The sequence below is a fragment of the Pyrgilauda ruficollis genome, unplaced genomic scaffold (assembly GCF_017590135.1).
Source record: "Pyrgilauda ruficollis isolate IOZ18807 unplaced genomic scaffold, ASM1759013v1 scaffold15, whole genome shotgun sequence".
In the NCBI taxonomy this organism is placed as follows: Eukaryota; Metazoa; Chordata; class Aves; order Passeriformes; family Passeridae; genus Pyrgilauda; species Pyrgilauda ruficollis.
Window position 1 is genome coordinate 4,330,512 of NW_024513654.1, and position 21,461 is coordinate 4,351,972.

The following is a 21,461-nucleotide window of genomic DNA, read 5'->3' on the forward strand; positions in this document are numbered from 1 at the left end:
AAAAAAAACAACAAAAAAAAAAAAAAAAAAAAAAAAAAAAAAAAAAAAAAAAAAAAAAAAAAAGAGGGGGGAAAAAGTAACTTTCCCACTCACAAGCGTGCACTTACCAAGGCCAGGAAATAACCAGCAGCGCTCCTGCCCGCAGTCATCCTCGCCGTGAGCGCAGCCCCCCGGCGCAGCCCCTCACTCGGACACCGCCGCCCCGCGCCCCCAGCATCGCGGCCGGGCACCGCCAGCCCCGCTCCCTCCGCTGCTCCGGGAGCCTACAAAGGCCGAGCAATACGAGCCCGGAGCTGCTGCTGCTGCTGCTGCTCGCAGGCTCCTCCCATGAGGCTCCCCGAGGAAAGGCCGGAGCGGCCGCGCTGCCGCGCCCGGCTCCGGCTCCGGGTCCTCCCCCGCCGGGCCCGGGGCAGCGCAGCGCGCCCGGCCCGCGGAGCTGCCGCCACAAAAAGGCGAAAAACACCAACTAGCCCAGCTAACCGCCGCACACCTGGGGTGTCTTCTTTTTTATTGGCGTTTTTTCCTCCCCTCTCCCCGGTTTTACGGTGGAATTTCGGCGTTTCCATCCGCTGGAGGGGAGGGGATGTGGAGAGATTAAGTTACGGTGTGTGTAACGCTTAAAGCACACACACACAGCTCCCGAGGCTTTAAAAGCCACTTTAGGAGAGCCTGGTTTAATTGATAGTGTTTGGCAACTTTTGTTCTTTTAAAGTTTCAGTTGTTCCGCCCAACTTTAAGTAGAACTTTTTAAAATGTTTTCAGGACGCAGAGGTAAAACTTTTAGCAACTTTCACTGAAGCATTATGTGTTTACAGCTAAACAAGTAACACTTTCTAAAAATCTAAACCAAACCATTTTTAATCCTGGCTTAATTGTTGGGTTAGATTCCAGTTCCTAAAGTCATCCAGGTTTTCCATAGATTTCTTTACCTGCCTCCTTCATAGGTTTATCTTCTATCTCATGGATTTCTATACCTTCATATAATTTCCTTTACTTGCTTTCTTATGAGGTTTTTGGTGTGTGGGGTTTTTTGTGTGTGTGTGTGTTTTTTGTTTTTGTTTTTTTTTTTTTTTCCATGGGTTTTTACCTGTTTTCTTACAGGTTTCTTTACCTCGAAGAAAATGGAGCAGTTTTAATTAGTTGCCTGCCCTTACTAATCTCTTGGGTTTCCTATGGGTTTATTACAATACAAAAGAAGGGCTTTACAGGTAATTAAGTCTGCATGGGGATACACCAAATTGCATATATGAGCTGCCAGCACCCAAGGAATTAATTGAGTCTCTCCCCAGAGAGATTGTTATCAGGTTTATAACACACCATACACTAACCATGAGCTTTGTGGTATCTCTCCCACAGCAAGGGAGATGGTAGATTGGGCATTTGGTAAGCAATAGAGATATTCTGGATAAAATGCTGAGGTTACAGAAACTCAGTTTAGCTGAGTTAGTTTCCCAGCTGACTCTATGTCTCCAAACTCCTCAGCTGTGGTGCCAGCCACATCTTGGGTGACAAAACTAACACTTTGTCCTCAAAGTTCAGTCCAGCCCCTAGCAGGACTGTGCATCTCCTTTTAATGTTAAGTACAGTAATGATACCTCGTGGACTTCTCAAAGCACCAATTCAGAGCTGGGCTGCAGGGGAGAAAATATTATTAAATTCTTAATTTTTTAACTCTTTTGTTAAAGAAGTCAACTGTCTCTACTTCTTGCCCTTGTCTGATCTTTTATAAGCAAAAAGAGGCAACAGATTTTTGTTCAGGGAAGTTTTGTGTTAGAGGAGAAGTTTCCATCTAGTCTGAAAGGAGAGGACAGAGATTTCCCCTCCACGTGCTGCTTTTAACAATTCAGATACCTGAACAGGAAATAGAAGACAATACCAAATGATCCCCAGACACCAAAGCAGACACTGCAATGGGTTAAAATGCTGAAAGACATTAGAGTGCCAGCACCACCTGGGCTGCAGGGCATGGCTTTTCAGGGGGCAAGCACTGTGCATGGTGTGGGGAGAGCCAGCAGCACCCACTGTGGCAGCAAGAGTTAAGATGAGCCTCAGAGTTAAAACTTTCTGGGGAGAGCACCTCTATCATATCCTGCTTCCCAAGCAGTAGGAAACCAGCCATCAAAAAATGTACTGTGATTTTTGATACAGGTACAAGGATCCCCCTCTCATTTTGGGGGAAATTAACCTCTTTTGCCATCTGGAAGCCATTTCACAAATAGCTTCTGCAGGTATAACTGCCCTGGGGGGAGGAAAACCCTGGAAAGAGGATGATTCATTAAAATAAATTTTTATTTTCTTTGCGAGCAGCAGTCTGGCTCAAAGCCATGGCCACAGACAAGCCATGTTCCTGCTAACAGAACCAAACCCAGCATTTTTGGAATAAACGCTCATTTTTCTCAAACAGCATGCCTCTACCTGTTTGTTCCTTAGCCTTTTGCTGTGCCAAAACCCTTTGACCTACAGTGAAGCAATTTCAAGCCACCTTTGTCACAGAAACACTTCCAATTGTCTCGCAGTGCCCTCTGCTATTTAAACGTGGGAACCTGATAAGCTGAAACTCCAGGAACAGCGTGCTCAGGTGTGCCTGAGCTACCTGAACTGAGGGCTTGGGGAGCACAGAGAGAGCCAGCTGAAAACACAGGGAAATAAGAGATAAGCTCCCAGCAGACAAGGACAGGGCAGGGGTGGCTGGGGCAGACCAAGGAGCTGCCAAGGAAAGCCTTGCAAAGGTTTCTCTGGAGGCCAGAGCTGGACCAGAGCGGCTGATGAGAGGGGCTGGGAGCAGGAGACATCCCACAGGATGGCTGTGCCAGAGTGCAATCCCTTCCCTGGCTCACAAGGAACCCTGCAAGGAAAGTCCAGAAAGCATCAGAACAGGGCATAGCAGGGGGGACACTTAAAAAATGTAAATTGTGAAATCACAGAATGGGTTTGGCTGGGAGGGACATTTATAGGAGCCACCCCCCTGCCATGTCAGGGATGCCTTCCACTGTCCCAGATTGCTCCAAGCCCTATCCAGCCTGGCCTTGGACACTTCTGCTCTGGAAGGGGCAGCCACAGCTGCTCTGGAAAGTCTGTTCCAGGATCTCACCCCCCTTTCAGGGAAGAATTTCTTTCCTATATCCAATCTAGCCCTGCCTGCTTTGATTTTAAATCCATTCTCTCTTGGCCTATCACTACATGGCCTTACAAAAAATGTATGTGAGATTTAAAATTGTTCTTTGTGAAAACTTGGTGCCCATTTTGAGACCTGAGATACCAAGCCACATCTGTAACAAACACCCAAACTTTATATTTCCACTTCTTTCCACGTACAAATTGCCCACAACCATCATTTGTGTGGCTGAAAATTAGGTTGTGCATTTCCCAGCAGTCTGTACTGGAGAGGCTTTAGGATGGCTGTCTCTTTAAGTTCCCAGATTTTCACCTTAATCCTAAGAAAAGTTTAGTGTTAACCCATTACATCTTGAAGGATCAAAGTGATGGGAAACTGCCATCTTGCCAATTTCCAATTAAGTAAGACTGGTTTTCACAAAACCCTAGGCTAGACTGAAAGGCTCACAAAGTCCAACAATTACTTCTCTAGCAAATCAGGTTTATTTGGAGTTTCTATCAGAAGAAGAAGATTTGGAGAATGGTAGATGTAATATAAGTTTAATGTATCATCACAACATTAAAAAAAAAAAAGAGAAGATGTGGAAAATTTTGGAGACTTTTAAATATTCAGCGAAACTAACTCTATCTTTTGAGTGTTTAATGACATTGTTAGGAAGGGGAAATGGAATTTTTAAGTGTCTATTTATTTTTTTCCATAGTTGTTAGTAACTGAGCAATGTATTCATGCTTTTGCTTCCATTCCAGGAAACAAATCCAATCTTCTCTGTCTGCTGCAGAGTTATTCTTAGCTAGCTTTGATATTTCTATCAGCTAGGAGAGCATAACAATGTTATCATGGTTACAAATTCCAAAGATTTTACATAAGCTCTTGAGTGCCTTAAAAAAAATTTAAAAAGCTTTATTGATTACACTGTTTGTGTTTCAATAGCCAAAGCAGCTAGGAAAAACAGTCTGGAGAAGAATTTAAAAAAAAGGCAGTTTGATGAGTTTCGTGAGCACATGCTCCATGTTTTTCAGAGCACCGTGGACAAAGAGAAGCCAAGATGGACAAGCTGGAGGCTGGGAAACACCAGGCCAATGAATCAATTAAATCCTCCTTGCCTATACACAGCCTGTCTTCCTAACTGGATTTTTTATCTGTTGAAACAACTAGACACCCCTCTTATTCAAGCAGAGCAGGACAGCTGTGGCTACAGTGCTTGTAGGATGGTCTGGGTGGGAAAGGATGGCAGGACAGGGCAGAATTGCTCCTGGCTGAGCTGGCAGAGGCTCAGGGCCAAGTCCTTAGCTGGGATCTCTCCAGTGGAGCAGAGATTTTGGGTCAGCATTTACCCCTTTGAAGGGCAGGCTGCAGCCTCTGCCACAGCTGTCTGCAAAGGAATGTACCAAGAGGGAAAGCAAGTCAATTAGTGAAATTAAATTGGAAACAACCCTGTGCAGTCCTGGGGCACTTTTGGACAGCTGGTTATTTCACTGAGGATGGTGGATACCAAACAGGGCGATACCAAACAGGGGAAGGGTTGAACAAAGAGGAGGTGCCAGCACATTTCAGCAAGGAGGAGGAGGGGGTGACCATCATATTTCAGGGCTGGTGCTTCCCCACAGCACAGGATGGTGGCAATCAGCATTTCACAGGGACCTTAGAATCCAGAGCCATCACACCTTTGATTGCAGCAATTAACATTTCTGCACTTATTACTGCAATTTGAGAGAGAGAACAACTTCTAGGCCAAAGAGAATATAAGAATTAGCCAGTAAGGTGAGTGTACATGAACAGGCCCAAACAGATCCATATAACATTTTTTTTTTCCCCAGGGTACCCAGATGTTAAGGATTTGCAACAACTAAAAAATCCCCTCTTGTTTTTAGCAACGTGTCTGTAGATTTCCACACACCTGGACCAGTACTGATAAGATAGGCTCCTAGAATCAACATAAGAGATAGGAGGAAAAATAGAAAAGGGCAATGCAAAAACTATGGAGTTCTAGCTCTTCATCCCTGTGTCTGTAATTCTGTTTTCAGAGATGCCCTTCCAGGGCTCAGAGCTGGGGCTAATCCTATTTTGCATATTCTATTAGACAGAGGGACCATGGAAGAAGCTCCATGGTATATCCAATTTTCCAAGAAGCCAGCAGATATTGTGATGGAACAGAGAGAACAGGGGACCTGTAAGATGCAGAAATGATTTTGAGAAAACAGGCAGATTACTTGGAAGAAGCAAGGTTGAAAAATACATCTGGGGAAATCTAATTAGGAGGATAAAAAAAGTAATCAAAGTAATTTTTCACTTCCTAGAAAGCAGTGGGAGATGTCTGTTGGGTAAGAGCAAAGTTATCTTAATTTTTACGCTTCTGTGAATAGAAAAATACCAAACTTAAATATCTCAGACTTCACACAGATGAAATTCCCACTGAAGTGCCCATCCTGTTAATTCAGTTCAGGACTGCAGGCATCTCCAAAGGCACAACTGTACTGACAGCTGCACCTACTAAGGATGACAGTGACAGTAAGAACGGAGGCAAATAAAAAGAATTCAGATACAAAGGAAGAAGGGCAGGGGAGATAAATAACCTGATTAATTTTGTGCATTTCATTTATGTGTAAATCACCTCCAGATACTTTTCCCTTTGCTTTGTGAGCCTGAGATGCTGCACACCTGAATCGATTTTGAAGTTAAAAAATAAGGAAATAAAGAGCTGCATAATCGGTGTTTTGACAAGTTTCCTTTTAACTCCAAACTCTTGTTTTCACATGCTAACAAAACAAAACCTTAGTGCTCAAAACCCACTTTCCTATCTGAAAAACAGTTCTACATTCCCCACCTCATCCAGCAAGACTGTTAAAATATTTAATACTGTATTTGTCATGCAGACAAAAAAAAAAAAAGACCAAGTCATATTTACTAAAGAGTGAGCATTCTTTCTGGAGTTACTGAACCTGCCAATTTTTGATGGCAAGAACAAAGAATGAAGCAAATCCAAAAGTATGTCTGGACCAACTTTAGAGATCTTGTCTGACCTATGCAGAGGACAGAAGGAATATTTTTCAAGTAGTTTTGCTGACTCCAACTGCTGCCATGTACTTCCCATATAAAAATACTGTTTTGATTGGTAAGTGATGGGAGTCAGTGCAGCAGAACTCTGCATTCTCTCAGAGCAGGGTGTTCACAGCTCCCTGTGCCCTTCCCTGACTGCACTCCCAGCCCAGCTAAACCCCTGAGCATCTCTGGGAGCCTGCAACACCCAGGGGCTTGAATAAACCCAGAGTTCTGCCAAACCAACACATCAGCCGCCACTCTGTGCCTGCACATCTGGGGATGGCTTCTCAGCCTCTCAAAAATCTCCCTCAGTACTTTTTCCAAGAGACAGTGGCAGCCTGCCTGTGCCAGCCACTTGAATTACAACAGCTTATCAAAAAATCCATCCCACCTCTAAACACCCCTACAATTTTGCCATCATTTCCAATTTTATTCCACGCTCTGCCCAACATCTGTCACAGTCCATGCTGCAAACAGGAAGATTTCAGGCACTTAAGGACTCCCTCCACCCTCCCTCCATAAAAGAGAGATGTGTGGGTTACATTAAACAAATGTGGGTATCAGTTGGAAAAGGAGAAAAAACAAACTAAAAAAAACAACTCAAGCCCTGATCTTCCTGTCCATGTAAGCCACAGACAGAAAAGTGAAGCAAATGGAAGCCAAATAAGTGGAATAGTGACATTTTGATGCCCAAATGTAGCCATTAGGAATACAGGTTTTCTGTTACTGACTTGATAAAGAGAGTTAAAAACATCAAAGCAAGTTAGTTGGATTTTTTTTTTTTTTAAGTGCCAACAGGTTTGCCAAAATCCAGCTCTTCCCTGTTTCTGCCACTAGCACAGCTGTAGTTCCACAAGGAAGTGTGACTTCAGCCACAATCTCCTTTCCAAAAATGAAGATTTAGGGAAGATTTGCAGGGAGGTGATTGTGCCTGCAGACACGAGGGCTCTCCTCATCAGCCGACCAGAGCTGCCCCCCTAAAGGTGGTGGGGCAGGAATCCCTGCAGGCAGTGCTTGGATTCACTGCTCATCTCAACACCAGGGCATAGCCACAAAGGGAAGAAATTCCTCTATTTCCTCTCCAGGAAGAAATCCCAATGAGAAATTAAGAGTCAGATCATACAACTTTACCCCCTCATGCACAATTCAGTGGGGTTTCAATATGAGGGATCTTGTAAGAGAGGGATTATACAGAAGAGGTGGAAGGGGAAGAAAAAAAACCTGAAATAATTCAGAACCTTCTCCTTCTCATTAAGAAGGTTCTAAATGGTTCTCAGAACCATTTCCTTCTCCTAAACATAATTTACTTCTTATTGATATTTATTTTGAGAGCTGGGGAGGAATCTTTCTCCCTGGAGTTCTTTATATCAGGTCCTTATCCTCACAGCCAGCTCTTAGAAACGTGCACCTCATTTTGCAAGGCCGTAGTAGTTTATTCTCTGTAAGGATGACAGGGCAATAAACCACTGCAAAGCACTCAAGGCTTTGTGGCTGACATACACAGCATATGGAATACACCTTAAATTTAATGATACAAACAAACCTAGTTTTAATCTCAGAGGAAAACTGGATTGGTCAGTGTTCTGGACCTGATGAAGACAGACCAGCCAGCTCAGCTAATGCTGTCTGCTTCTTTTTTTTTTTTTTTTTTTGGTGATATAAATGCATATTGCTCTAAGAATGAGCCTGAGCAGAGCAGAGGCTCCTCTGGCTCTCTGAGAGTCCCCAGTGTTTCAGCCTTTTGGACAGCCACAGTCCAAAATGAGCAGCTGCCTGTTGATGCAAACCCTCACGCTGGAAAAACAGGTGATAATGAATTCTTGAAGCATATGCAAGCATTAAGCAACTACTCCATGAATTGTCAGCAGCTGTTTCAAGAGCCCTGCCCTGCCTGCCACAGGTATTTATTTAAAGTATGGTACCCACCCTGATATGAAACACATGCACAGACTTATGCACTGCCCTGAGTCCCTTACGGCTCCTGAGCCAGCCCCTGCCAGCAATTTGGGAATTGCAAAGCTACCCACTGTGAAGGGAAGCAAACAAAACAGGAAGGGCCTCAAGAGAATTAACAGGGTCTAATTTCCTTGTCATTTTATAGGCAGATCCTTCAAGAGAAATTAATATAGCTGTCCTGGTTTCCAACACTTCTAATATTTTTCTAATATGCATTTTGCTCACACAATTAGGTGACATTCAGCCTCCATCCCAGCAGGCAGAACTCCCCCACATTCTCACCACAACTGAACCACTTCAGGAATTTTCACTTACAATATGGTTTTATCACCTCAGCCTCGAAGGAGTGTGGCACATTTTCCCTCATTGCTCAGTTAGTGCCATCTATATTTTTGGGATTACTTAGAAAGATTCCACCTCTGCGGACCATTCATTGACATTGTCTGACATAGTTTAGCTTTCCCCTGTGCTCTGCTGCTGTCTCAGCCATCCCTGCCTCCTCTGATATGGAAAAGAGAGGGACAGTGTGCAAGGAAGTTCTGAGGTTACAGAGGAAGCAGTAACATGACTAGATAAAGGGAAATCACCTGTTCTAACATCCCAATTATCCTGAATTAACTGCACATCAAACTAGGAATTCAAACAGCAAAGTAGAAGCCCATTAAAAAAGAAAAAAAAACAAAAACCCTCTGAACTTTATTAAAGCACTTACTGCTAGGTTTAGAAAATAAAAATAAATAAAACCAAAAAAAGCAACTCTGAGGCTTCACAAGTTCCAGCTCAGAAGAATTCACATCTGAAACAACTCCATGTCATTAGAAACACTGAATAACACGGTGATCAAAGGCACTGTCAGTGCAATTATATTGTACAGGAGGATAAGAGGGAGGCCCAGACAACTAACTGTGAGTAATTGGGTTACTCCTTAGGCTTGTTTTTAAACATTGCACTACACCATGTGAATGCTGCAGGTCTCATTTAACTGGGTCACCAAAACTGAGGCAAAAGTCTCCTAACTTAAGGCTAGGAAGTGCAATTTGTATGCCTAACTTCAGGCTACGAGGTGAGAACACTGGGAAGCAAATCCACACAGGTATGGACAGGAATTTGGCCCAGCAGATGGAACAGCTCAAAAATCTTCTCCTCAGCTTTCAGGATCTCTCTGTCCTTACAAATTATTTTTTTTTTCCCATGTAATCCACATTTAGAAGCAACATATATTTAAGATAAAGTTAAGAACAGAGTAAGTGACATGCCCTCCCAAACTGCCCAGACAACGGGCACCTGCCTGGAAAATTGCACCCCTCTCCAGCCCTGGGCTCCTGCCAAGCATTTCACGTAGTAATTCAAAGTAAATACCTTTCAGTGGGTAATCCTGCCACAGCCATATCTTGGAGTTCACTGAGGTCAAGGTTCTTAGGCTCAGTTAATGCAAGCGGTGATAGCTTTCCTTTGGCATCCTGGAGGGAGATTTCGTGTTCTGAATTCATCTTGCTTGGCTGATTTTCAGCAACAACGAGACCTGCACATGCAGAATGCTCACCCTGCTCCATCACAGGGAGGGCTGGAGAGTGATTTTTGTACAGGTCTGCCTCCTGCTCCTCTGTGCTCGTGTTTATAGCTAGGTTTCCCTCAGCAGTGACTAACATCCTTGCAGTACCAGTTTCAGGGATGTCTCCACTTTTTTCATTACCTGTCCTTGCAGTGCTTAACACTGTGTCACTGTTCTCTGTCACATCTCCCTCAGTCATCCTGCCAGGCTCTAGTTTACAGTCAGTTTGCAAGCAATCATCCTGGCTTACTTCAGTTTTTAAGTAATCTATTAACCCATGCATGGTCACTTTCTTTTCTTGCTGTGCATCTCGAGAATTTCCCGGTGTTTCCAAGCATTTCCTATTTCCTGCTTCATCCTGTATCAACTGCATGCCACTCTGAGACCTAATGTCATGCACAGAATTGCTGTGAATGTTTGCCTCCTGATTTCCCTCAGGTGACACACTGAAATTGTCTGGCAGTTCCTCATGGTTGTAAGATCCTCCTGGGACGAGCGTTGAAGCTGCCATGTCAGAGATGCTCTTGGCAACGTCTGCATCACCGTACTCACTTTTCTCCTGTTCATTTGGCTTAGGATCCTGGCACTGTGCAGCAGGAAGATTTACATCCTCTTCAGAGGGAACTGGTTCTGTGTAGCACTCTGTAATTAAGTTATTTCCCTCTGTGGCAGCAGCATCTCCTACGTCCCTCCCCTGTCCATCGCCTGCAGAGATAACAGCTCCGGTGGGTTGCTGCTGGCTGTCGGAACACACAGGGAAGTTCTCAGCTGCTGCTGCCCCATCAAATGAAGCTGGTCCTTGCTTCTTTATCTCTAAGCTTATTAGTGATTCAGGATCAACGCCACCAGCACACACGCCCTCCTCTCTTTCCATCTCACTGCTCTCAGTGGGTTTGCCTGGCTTTTGCAGATTTTCCGGGGCTTGTTCGGCAGATGGAGCGCCATCCAAGCCAGGGACCGCTTCTGAACAGCCACAGGGCTGCCTGCTTTCCTCTGGGTCCTGGAGACTTGCTGGTGGCAGCTCTGCCCCTGTGTTTTCTTGTTGCAGAGATTTGCCCTCGGCAGCTTTGCAGGAAATCTCAGTAGCTAAAGACAGCTCTTGCCCCTCTGCTTCTGAGGTGCCCTCGGGAGCTCCTTCGCCCGCCTTGTTTGGTTCTGAGAAGTTCTCAGCACCACAGAGTTCTGCTGTGTCCTTGGCCACTGGGCTCTGCTTGAAGCCTGCATGGTTTTCAGTCAAAAGCTGGGGTAATTCAGCACTCAGTGTGCTGTGGACAGTTTTCTTAAAAATCTGGCTGATGTGCTCCCTGAAGTCTGGGATGCTGGAGCCAATGCCCAGAGAGCTGCAAGTCAGAGCCTCATGCTCCCTTCCAGAGTTCTCTGCAGACTGCTCAGAAACACTGATGTCTGCCCTGGTTATGTTATTATTCTCTTTTGAAAGCTCTTCCATTTTTTCTGAATTCCCAGGTTTCTCTAAGATCTTACCGTACTTGTCATCTACGCAGATATTGGTTGCAATTTCCTCATTACAGCCTCCTCGTGATGATGAAAGGCTCAGCAGCTTCCCTTCTGTAGTAGGGAGTGCTAACAGAGACTCTGCTGAACTGTCACTTTGCCGTTCTTTGAAGTTTAGCTCACTTTTTGTTTTTTTGGATTTAATTGCAGAGATCTCTTTCTTCAGCTTCTCAGAATTGAAGTGTGATAAGTTTCCAGTTCTCTGCCCTACATTCAAAGCCTCTGACAGGGCAAACATTCTGTCTCCATCACCCTGAAAACTTTGGTCTGGACACTCTTTTTCACTCACACACATATTCCCTGCAGAGTTGTTTTCTGAATTTGCTTCTTTACCTGTGCTTACCCTGGGTGAGGGACCTAAGGGTGGGCCCTGCAAATTAGAGTTACCTTCTGAGGTGTTTTGGGATGCTACAACTTCCAGTTCCTTATTTAGTGATCCCCCCCCAGTATCCTTGTCTGTGTTGTTTCCAGGTTGCTGGCTGGGATGGCTGAGTGCAGAAATTGCAAAATCTGCTTGACAATAACCAGGCTGCTCTGTTGCATTTTGAATGCAGCTGGATTTATGTGAGTTATCAGCGGGAATGTCCTCCCTGTGTGCCTGTAATGGTGAAGGAGATCCTTGTGCCCCTGGACTTGAATCAGGCTTTATATTGCTTGTTTCTGGGACAGAAGCACTGTCCTCACAACTCATCTCCAGGTTTCCATCTTTCTGGAGGATTCCCCCATCAGCAGTCAGAATATTTTCTGAGTTTTTTGCCATTAATGGCATTTTCCTTTGCATTTCTGGACGAGATATTTGGGGATCATTTTTCTCAGAATGATCAGAAGTATGTGCTATTTCTGTATCTCTTGGCAAAGCCTGTGATGTGTTAGTGGCACTTGCTGAATCCTGTGTCCCTGGAAGAGAGTTTACAGCAGCAGAACAGCTCTCACCAGCATTATCCTCTCTCCTGCACACACTGCCTGGATGCTCATTCTTTTCAAGTTCTTTACAATACGTGTCTCTCTGACATGCTGCTTCATGCTGCCTCGCTGAGATCAAAGAATTATCACCCTGCTCGGGCTTGCTCGAGTTTTGCTTACTGCAGCACTTCTCTCCTGCCCTGAGATGGGTTTTGTTTTGCTCCTTGCAATCTCGCAAATGAAGCGCGGTCACACCAGAAGTGTTGTGCCCGTGTTCGCTCACATCCTCAGCTCTGTTGTCATCCTTGTCCTGTTCTTTTGGCCTGTCAGAACCACTCTGGGGCAGTGCTGGACCTGGCACAGAAGATTGTTTGTCAGGGCTGTTTGAAATGTCCGGAGGTATTTGGGGTATGTTGCTGTGATTGTCTCGGCCCCACTCGGGTTGTGGTGCCCTTCCTTTGTGCTGCTGATCATCTGCTCTGCTGGCAGCTGTCAGGCTGCTCTGGTGCTCCTGCTGTCCAGTCTCTGTGTTTGAACTCCAGCCACTGCCACCAGCAGCAGACAGCGACTGCTCTGCTTGCTCTGCCTGGGGAGGAGCTGTTGGAACACCTTCATTTTCCTGCCCCTCCAGGACCTCTGAAGAGCTGCACGTGTCCCTCTCAGAGGGGCAGTTGTTTGCAGTGGCGTGGCTGTCACCCCTTTCCTCCGCGTGAACTTGGTGATCAGTAAGTCCTGAAGTGCTGACTGCCGTTTTGGGGGGTTCTGAATGAGCCATCTCTGTATTTCTGTGGCTTTCTGCAGCCACTTGCTCCAGCTGAGCTTGCACATCCGATTTACATTTACTTTTCTGAGCCAAATCTTCATCCTCCACAGAACTTTTCACTGCAGTTTGGTGCTTCTCTTGTTGAACACCCTCATTTTGATTTCCATCCCCAGCACTGCTGCATGCAGCTGCAGGTTCCTGCTCTGGATGTCTGTGAGGTGCCTTGGTGATGTGACTGTTCTGTTCTTTGGTTTCCAGAGCCTGTGAGCCCTCCTTGGTTTGTTCCATAGTCCCTGCCAACTCATTTAAGGCCTGGAGATCGAGTTTTAATTCAGGCATTTTTGCACTTTCTCCTGACTTGCTGGAGCTCTCAGGCTTGTCTTGACTCTCAGCTTTGCGTTCAGATTCCAACACAGCTTCACTAGCAAAAGCCCTTTCCCAGGACTCATCCTGCTTACTCTGCGTAATATGATTGTTCCCAGGGTGGAGGAGCAGTGAACTGTGTGCACCATCTAAACAAACCTTTTCAGTCCTGTTACAGCCTGACTGGTCCCAAGTTTTGCCTTCTGCCTCAGTGTTAAAGCAATCAAAAGTCTCTGGGCATTCCTCCCTTGCCAACTGTGGTGAAGCCACGAGTTTGTTCTCCAGGCTGTCTGGGGCAGCTGTTTTCTCTTTGCTCATTTGTTGTTCAGGTTCACAACCATGAGGCTGAGAATTCCCTTTGGCCAATTTAAAGTTACTTTCCAAATTCAGAGGCTTTCTCCCACCTTCTTTCCCCAGGTCACCTGTTGAAGTGTTTTCACAAAGACTGAATTTTTCAGCATCATGTTCCAAGTGGGTATTTTCCATGTCCTGGTGGTGGCTACTAACAGAGCTCAATAGTTGTTTTCCTGCCCCACTCCAGCCCTCAGGTAAATCACTTGTTTCTGACACTTGTGCATCCTCTGTTCTGATTCCATTTTTTCCTCCTGTTACATCCACCCCCGTTTCTTTTTGATACAGCTCTGTGGATCTGCTCAAAGAAGAACTTAATGCATATTCTTCCAGTAATAATCTTTTATCTACCACTGAATTTTCCTTGGTGGGACTGATAATGCTTTCTGTTTCAGAAAGTGTGGTGCTTTCTCTAGACATATCATCAGCTTTTATAATTTCATTGCTATTGGCTTCTTTTGGGCTTTCAGTTGTGACAGCTGATTTTTCTTCTTCCTCTCTCTCTAATGATAAAGGCACACTGAACTGCTCAGCACTAACAAGCTCATCCTCCTTTTGAAGCTCTCTTTGAAAAATGGGTTTGTTTTTTTCAGAGGCTGTTTTCACTGCTTCACTCCTCACTGGATCCTGAGAGCCGTTTCCAGGCACACATTCCCTTGAAGGCTCTTCAGGCTTTGGTATCAGGAAGAGATTTGGAGGGCTAGAAGGCAACTCTGACATTAAAGTACAGGGTTCTGATTGCTCCCTTTTGCTTCCATATAGAGCTGGATTTGCTCCATTCCCTTTAGCTGCTGTTTCAGCCCCCATCTGTAGATTACAGATCTCTCTCTGAGCATTCACAATTGCTCCAAATTTTTCACCGTCTGAGCCTCCTGTTGCTGGATAATTTGGGATTAAGGTTTCCTTTTTCATTAGCAGACCCTCTCCACCATCTGTGTTCTGTCTACCTTGCTGCATTACTGCCTGCAGCTGACCTACTTCCAAAACTCCTTGCTGCTGCTCGCCCTCCTGAGCAGTAAAATAATCTCCTGCTGCTTCACCCCGGGGAAACGTGCTGCCATGTGGCTCCCTCATGCCACCCTGCTGCTCATCCTGCTGGAGTGATCCTAATTCACCCAAACTCACTGCTGTGGCTCCTTGCACTGCTGTGAGTGCAGGGCTGGGCTCCTGGCGTGGCATTCTGGGCTCATTCTGGCCGGTTTTGGTACAGGAGGCAGCAGTATTGTCCATACGTGCTGATCCCTCTTCTTTGTCATCCCCTGGACCTGGTGATGGCTGTGCTCTGTGGCAGTCTGAGGGGTGTGATTTGTCACTGCTGCCTGTGACAGGTCCTTTGGCACAGTCTGTGACAGGCAGGATTCTCTCCCTTGCTTCAGCAGAGCGCTTTAAGAAATCAGAGTCTGTTTGTCCTCCTTGCTCTTGCAAGGCAGTGCTCTGTCCCGTCCCCTCTGGAGACCCCGTGCTGGAATTTGGGCTGGAATTTGGGCTGGCTTGCTCTTCAGCACTGTGGCTACTGATGCCTTCATTACCGATGCTGCCAACAATGGAAACGTTTATTTGTTTCATGTCAATAAAGAAGCAAAGAATAAGAAGCAAAGAATAAAAACTGTTTTGTGCCACTGATGTTTCAAAGCCATGCAGTGCATGTGTGAGAAGCTGATAATCTGCTTTCAGAAGTTAAACCATCAGATGAACAGTGATTTAAATGCTTGTTACTCTGTGAAGTATGTTCCCAGGCTTACCTGAGAGCCACCGTGCTCATGGCATGCATTTTAACCACTCCAAAATCTCAGATAAGTGTGGGGAGAGGGGACACACATATGACAGACTGAAGGAGCAACAGGGGAAAATGGGGGAAAAAATAACACTGGAAAACCCACAGCACCTCAAAGAAAGGCTTTTTGTTTCTGCTTCTAAGAGGCTACTTTGGCAAAGCTACACAGTAAGTGCTGTTATCTGGCTGTACTCGAGTGTGTAGCAGAAGATTAAGGAGGGCCCATCTGCTGAATGTTTTCTCCAACTAATCAGCACAGTTGCTCCTCACCAAAAGGTCAGAGGGCTCACCCTGCCCAGTGTGGGATGCTGCTGTGCCACCATCCACACCCAGATGATGAGCTCATTTCATTGCAGTGTTTGACTTCAGTGCATCCAAGCTATAACCCTTGGCGTGATCTCTTTCTCCACCCATTAAAGATGAGATAGAAAAAACTGAATCAGAGATGACTAACTGCAAGAAGGAAAAGTTATTTTAAGTATTTTTCACTGTGTGGACCTCAGTTTTTTCCACACTGAGGTTTGTAGGCCATGTTGACCTTGTTCTCTCACTCACCTTCCGTGCCTGGGAATGGGAATATGGAGAGAAACATCTATTTCAAACTGGATGTAGGCAGTGTTTACTTGACTTAAAATAATGAATCCCAAGCAAGGCAGGACACAGAAAACACACTGCCAGGTGCTGGGTGGTCAGTGCACAGCTGCACAAGGAGAGGTGGCTCAGAGCTTTGCCACAGCTTAGCAGTGACAGGTTACATTTCAGAAATTCCAAGTCCCCTTTAGATTGGAGCTGGAAAAGATGCTTAAAACACCTCCTGTACAGCCAAGCAGAGATTGGATTTTAAGTAATCTCCAGATATCTGAGAAGCCTCTCTCTGCTTCTCTGCCCAAGATTTACACACAAAATACTCGATGGAGAAGTGAGTCAGTGACCAGCTCTGGTGTCCCTGCAGATTAGGTTTGTGTTTATGCAAACACAGCATCTTGGGCTGTGCTGCCATGCACAAAATGCACTTCCAGGTGGGGCCAAGACCTCTCCTTATTCTGAGAGCTGCCCAACAAACAATTTCTTTAGGGACAGCTGCACCTAAAGCTGAATATGAGTCTGTCTTAGGTCCTAAAAGCCATCTTCAGAGTCATTGCAGTGGAAAACAAACTAGTCTTTAAAGAGCCATTGAAATTTGCCCGTATTAAGGCTAAGCCTCAAATCTAAAGTAAAATATAACTTACAATTCGTATATAGTTTAAACAAGTTTCAGCAATACTTGGCATGGGTTTGAACATTTAATTCATAGCACCAATATATTTTATTTAAACGTTCAGAAAATGGTTTTGCTCAGAGGAATTCTTCTCTCCCTAGCAATTGAAAACACTTTCCATATGAAATTTACTGCCACTGGGAATACCAGAGATGGCAATAGAATATTTGGTGTCTGCTGGATCACTGACAACACAGGACATGACAGGGCATGAGCAAACAGCAGGGAGACGCCAGGAGGTTTTCCCCAAGCAAGGAATACACTTTATTATTGACATTAATTTTGCACTCAGGGAAGCTTAATTAGAAGAGGTGGGACAGAAACCACAACACTGAACTGGGGAGGGGGTGGAGAAGTGGGAGTCAATTGCAATTCAGGCTTTTTGCTGTGTTGCAGGTCTATCTTCTTACTGACTAAATTGCTCATTAGCAGTTTTGTGCCCAGGGTTCTTCACCCTGGAAGCCAGCTCCTGTCTGAGATACAGTGATCAGGAGGAGAACAAAACTGGGTGGGGGTTGAGGGGGAAAAGCCCCTCTAACCTCTGTGAAACTGAGCACTGGAAGAAGTAGAAAACACCATCCACAGTTATAATTGCTCCTTATAATTTATCCTTAATCTCCGATTCTTTACTCATCATTAATCCCATCTGTCAACAGAGCTGGTAATGCACAGTAATAAATCTGGGATGGAAATGTTGGTAATGTTCACTATGTAGAGCATCCATCATCATACATTTGCATTTTTCAGATTTCATCTGACTCAATTTTCTCTTAAGACTTTTACACACGACTTCTTTGTTACATTGGACTTCTGTTTGCAGCTATTAAATACGAAACAGCTCCAGACATGTCTGAAGTGGTTAAATATTCTTGATGACAATATCCAAACCCATGAACCATCTGCTGCCATACTGGTGTCAGCTTTGTCAAGAGCCATAGTAATAAACTTGTGACTTAGCAGGTTCAAGGGAGATGGCAATCCTACCAACTAAGTTCGGCATTATGAATCAATCAAAACAATTTTTTCTGGTATTCCAAAATGCTGAAAAGTTGTTCATTTTACTGAGGAGCAGATGAAGGAATTGGGACAAGTTTGTAATTAATGTATGCTGAACAGAATTAAAATGAGAGTGCTGGCACAGGCTGTGACAGTGAGTTGAACTATCACTGTTAGAGTGGGGTAGCACAGATTCATCATCTTGCTGCTGCAGCTCGCTCAATGTTTTATTCAGAACACAACAGAACTGAGTTTTCATTCAGCAGGATTGGCCCAGACTGACCTGTCTGGGATATCTCTATTTATATTTCTCCCTCTGATGGAGCTAACAAGGAAAACTATTCAGGGAAAATATCCTACATCCTCCTTTTCATTATTTGCAATCTTGCTTTTCTGTCTGCAAGACATGCTGGGGTTAGACAAACATCTGTTGGGAATGCCTTAAGCACAGTTGATCCTGCTTTAGGGCAGAAGGATGGACTGGATGACCTCCTAAGGTCACACCTAGTCCCATTATCTTCCACTCCTTTTAAAGGGAATAACACCACTGGGAAATTACACCACATGCTGAGGATAATTCCCCAGAGCAAAACCCAATCTACATTAAATCAATAATTACTTTCAGGGAACATGTATTTTTAGACAACCCATTTAATACAACCCACATAAAGCTATGGCTCTAAAAGTTGGTATTTTTAAATGCAGGACAATAAAGTATGGTTTTTTTTGTGGTTAATCTGACCTAGCTCGATATTATTAAGGTGAAATTTTCTTATTTAAAACAAAACATACAAATGACAAAGCATGGAAGGACATTTGAGTTCCTCATAGTTCATGTAGAGTTTAGGGCAGAAAAAGTAATTTTGCTGTGAATAATTGCTGCATGTGACAGATGATGTTAAAAAAAGAGAAAATGCAGTCATGCAAAGACATAGATGCATCTGTAGCTTGAAATATGGGTGTCCCACTGCACTCAAGAGTTACCAAAGGGAACTTTTCCCTCATCTTAGAAGTTAAGAATTTGCAATTTCAAGGCCCTAACATACTGAGCATATCAATATTTTACTTCCAGTTACAACATCAAATAATGAGTTAAATCTTTACATGCCTAAAATGTTTGCTTTGCATAAACAATTATTGACAATTTGCTTGTTTGGAAGCACATTGCCAATTTAGCAATTAATTTGTAATAGCTGCAGTCAACCTCTTCCACCCTCAGAAGATATTGTGGCAAGTCTGAATTTTCCCGGAAAAATTTAGGAGTCCTGCCCAGTTACTAAGCTGTTTATTAGGAGAGCACTGCCTGCTCTGTGTTTAGGGTGTGAAGCTATAAAGGATGTTAAGAAATCTATGACTTTTGGTGCACATCCCATAAATGCTTCCAGATTAAGAGCCATACCCAGTCTATCAACCATTAACACTTGAAGTCTCAACTCCCATTCGTCTGTTTTGCCATCCACAGCAAAGACAAAGGGCCAGGAGATAAAACCAGCAGCAGCCAGACAAAATCTCTGGCATTTAGCATTTACTATCTGAGTGGGAGTGTGTGTGGAAAGGGGGTTTACAGATGCCCAGATATGATAAATGTACTGTATAAACAAGAAGAAATGAAGAAATGAAGATATCAAGAAATGAAGATACCAGAAAATTGTAGATCATTCAAAATTTCCATTTCTAATTCCTTTTCTCCCATTCTAAAACACGCAGTAGTTATTGAAAGGACAGGCAGTCCTCCCAACCCAGTCACACTTGTGAGGGAAAAACATCAAGTGCCAAAGCCTCTGGATCCCAGAGGTCACATACGGCTGCCATCCACGCTGATGTAACTCTGAGCCTGAGTGATTTTATTCCCAGGAGCCTGAAATCTGAGCATGAATTTAGAAAGCACCGAGGGGAACAAATGCACAGCCAGCTCTGCAACCACAGCACATGTATAGCTGCCTCCCAAATGTTTCTGTTCTCTTTCCACTGACACATGAGAGATCAGTGCCTACATTTTGAGTTTATGCGTTTGGACACGGTGTGCTGGAGCACTTGAGTTAAGGAATCCTGCATTTTAATCTGTCCCTAAGAGGTACTGAAAGTTAGTGAGGAACATGGAATTAATTTCCATAGTCCCTTCCAAAAACAAAACAAAACAAAGCAAGTGACAGTTTTAGAGACAGAAGAATTCACTTTTTGAACTTTTCAGTGTAAACAAGCACATGAGAAATCCATCATCGCTAAAGGGCTGCGAACAGCAGCCAGACTCCCCCACCCTCCCTGTGCATCTAAGCTTTCAGGAAAAAGTAGGAAGCAGGAATAATGATTTATAGGATCCTCTGGGGAGCCATCCTCCCCTTCTCCCCCACCCCCAGTCACTTTTCACCTCCTTGTTTCATACACAGAATAAAACACAGGCCCTGCAGCATTTTAAGTATGACCAAATGAAATTATTCTAACACAAAAGAGGTAAGCTGTACTGCTGCTGCAGCAAGCAGGGCCAGGTCTCCCATTCCATTCCAGGAGTGGCTCCTGGTCTCCATCTGAGATATCTGGAGTGCCAGCAGGAAGCAGGGCACTGACAGACTGTCCTACAGGATGTGTGGCAGCTCTGTCACCCCACAGTGGCTCTGTGGGTCCCACAGGATCTGTGCTCTGCACTCCGGCTGGGGGAGCAGCCAAGGTCACCCACAAAGAGTGCTGCATCCCCTGAACTGTTTCTGGGTTTGTTAACTTTTAAATTGATGAGTTATCTTTTAAATTGATGCATCTGCTTCTTCCTGAGCCTGCTGGAAGAAGTGCCTCTGGGGTAGGGCACAGGTGATGATTCCTCAGGCTGTGCACCAGCAGAAGGGCATTGTTACACCTCTCATGGACACCACTGCAAAGCCCGAGGCTTCCTAACTGTCCTGGCTCTTCAGCATTTTTATTCCATGTGGAAAGTTCACAGATTAATTGTGTGCTAATTACTGATTCTGTGTCTTAATAACTGATGACCTTATTTTCAGCACACAGGAGCAACCAGTAACAGGTAAGAAAAAATTGGGCTGAAACAATTATAAACTTAGAGCCAGAGACATTTTGAGCTCCAAAAGACAAGCATTTAAAAGCAGCTTGTGAGAATTGGTGGAGGACAGAAGAAATCCACCCAGAGGAAAAGGAAACGTGGTAATTTTCCAGCCAGAGATCCTCCACCCGAGGGTGGCAGGTCACACGCCCTGAAAGCTCTCAGAGTTCACTTCAGGGTGGAAAAGATGCGTTCGAAGCAGCACAGGGGAGCGAGTTAAAAATAAACAGCTGGAATGTGCAACTTCAAAGATTTTCCGTTTATTGTCTTTGTTTCTATTTTGGCAGGATGTAACTTAAAAGACACCCAAAACAGGCATGTGCCAGCGCTGTGAGGAGTAAGGCTAAAGAAAAAGTAATTGCTTGAGCTCCCGCCCATCTAGTAAGTTTCCTGAAACAAGAATCCTATGAATCCTTTCAAGCTGACTCATCCGTGTATCATTCATCTCCCACGAGTCAGAATTTTGCATGCTGCAGTGCAAAGCTGTTTTAGCCAGTTTGAATACAAATCTAAGTGTTCTAGGTACTCGCATTTGGAAAAGGAACCCCTACAGAACTGCCCTTCTGCCATTTTTGAACATTTTTAAAACAGCAAATTGGTTACAGAATAGGATAAAGTTACTATGCTAATGTTAAAAAACAAACAAACAAACAAGGCAAGACTGCACTTGCTGCAGGCAAGCCACAAATATTCCAAGCCCAAGGTAAGAGTCTCCACTCTTACAGAATCCATGTGGATTCTGGTACAAATGCTGTCTGATATTGTGAAGTTCCACAAACAACTCCAGTTTGCAGCAATGTTAGCCATGATAGATCTACTGTAAATATCAG

General features: G+C 44.4%; 1 protein-coding gene across 7 annotated transcripts in view; it reads right to left on the reverse strand.

The window, feature by feature from the left end:
* TACC2 (transforming acidic coiled-coil containing protein 2) overlaps window positions 1–21,461 on the reverse strand; it is a 127,905-nt gene that overhangs the window by 79,378 nt on the left and 27,066 nt on the right. For all 7 annotated transcript variants that reach the window (XM_041461569.1, XM_041461565.1, XM_041461570.1 and 4 more), the window contains exon 5: window positions 9,470–15,088. In XM_041461569.1, the coding sequence (XP_041317503.1) occupies window positions 9,470–15,088 (5,619 nt within the window). The remainder of the gene's footprint in view (window positions 1–9,469; window positions 15,089–21,461) is intronic.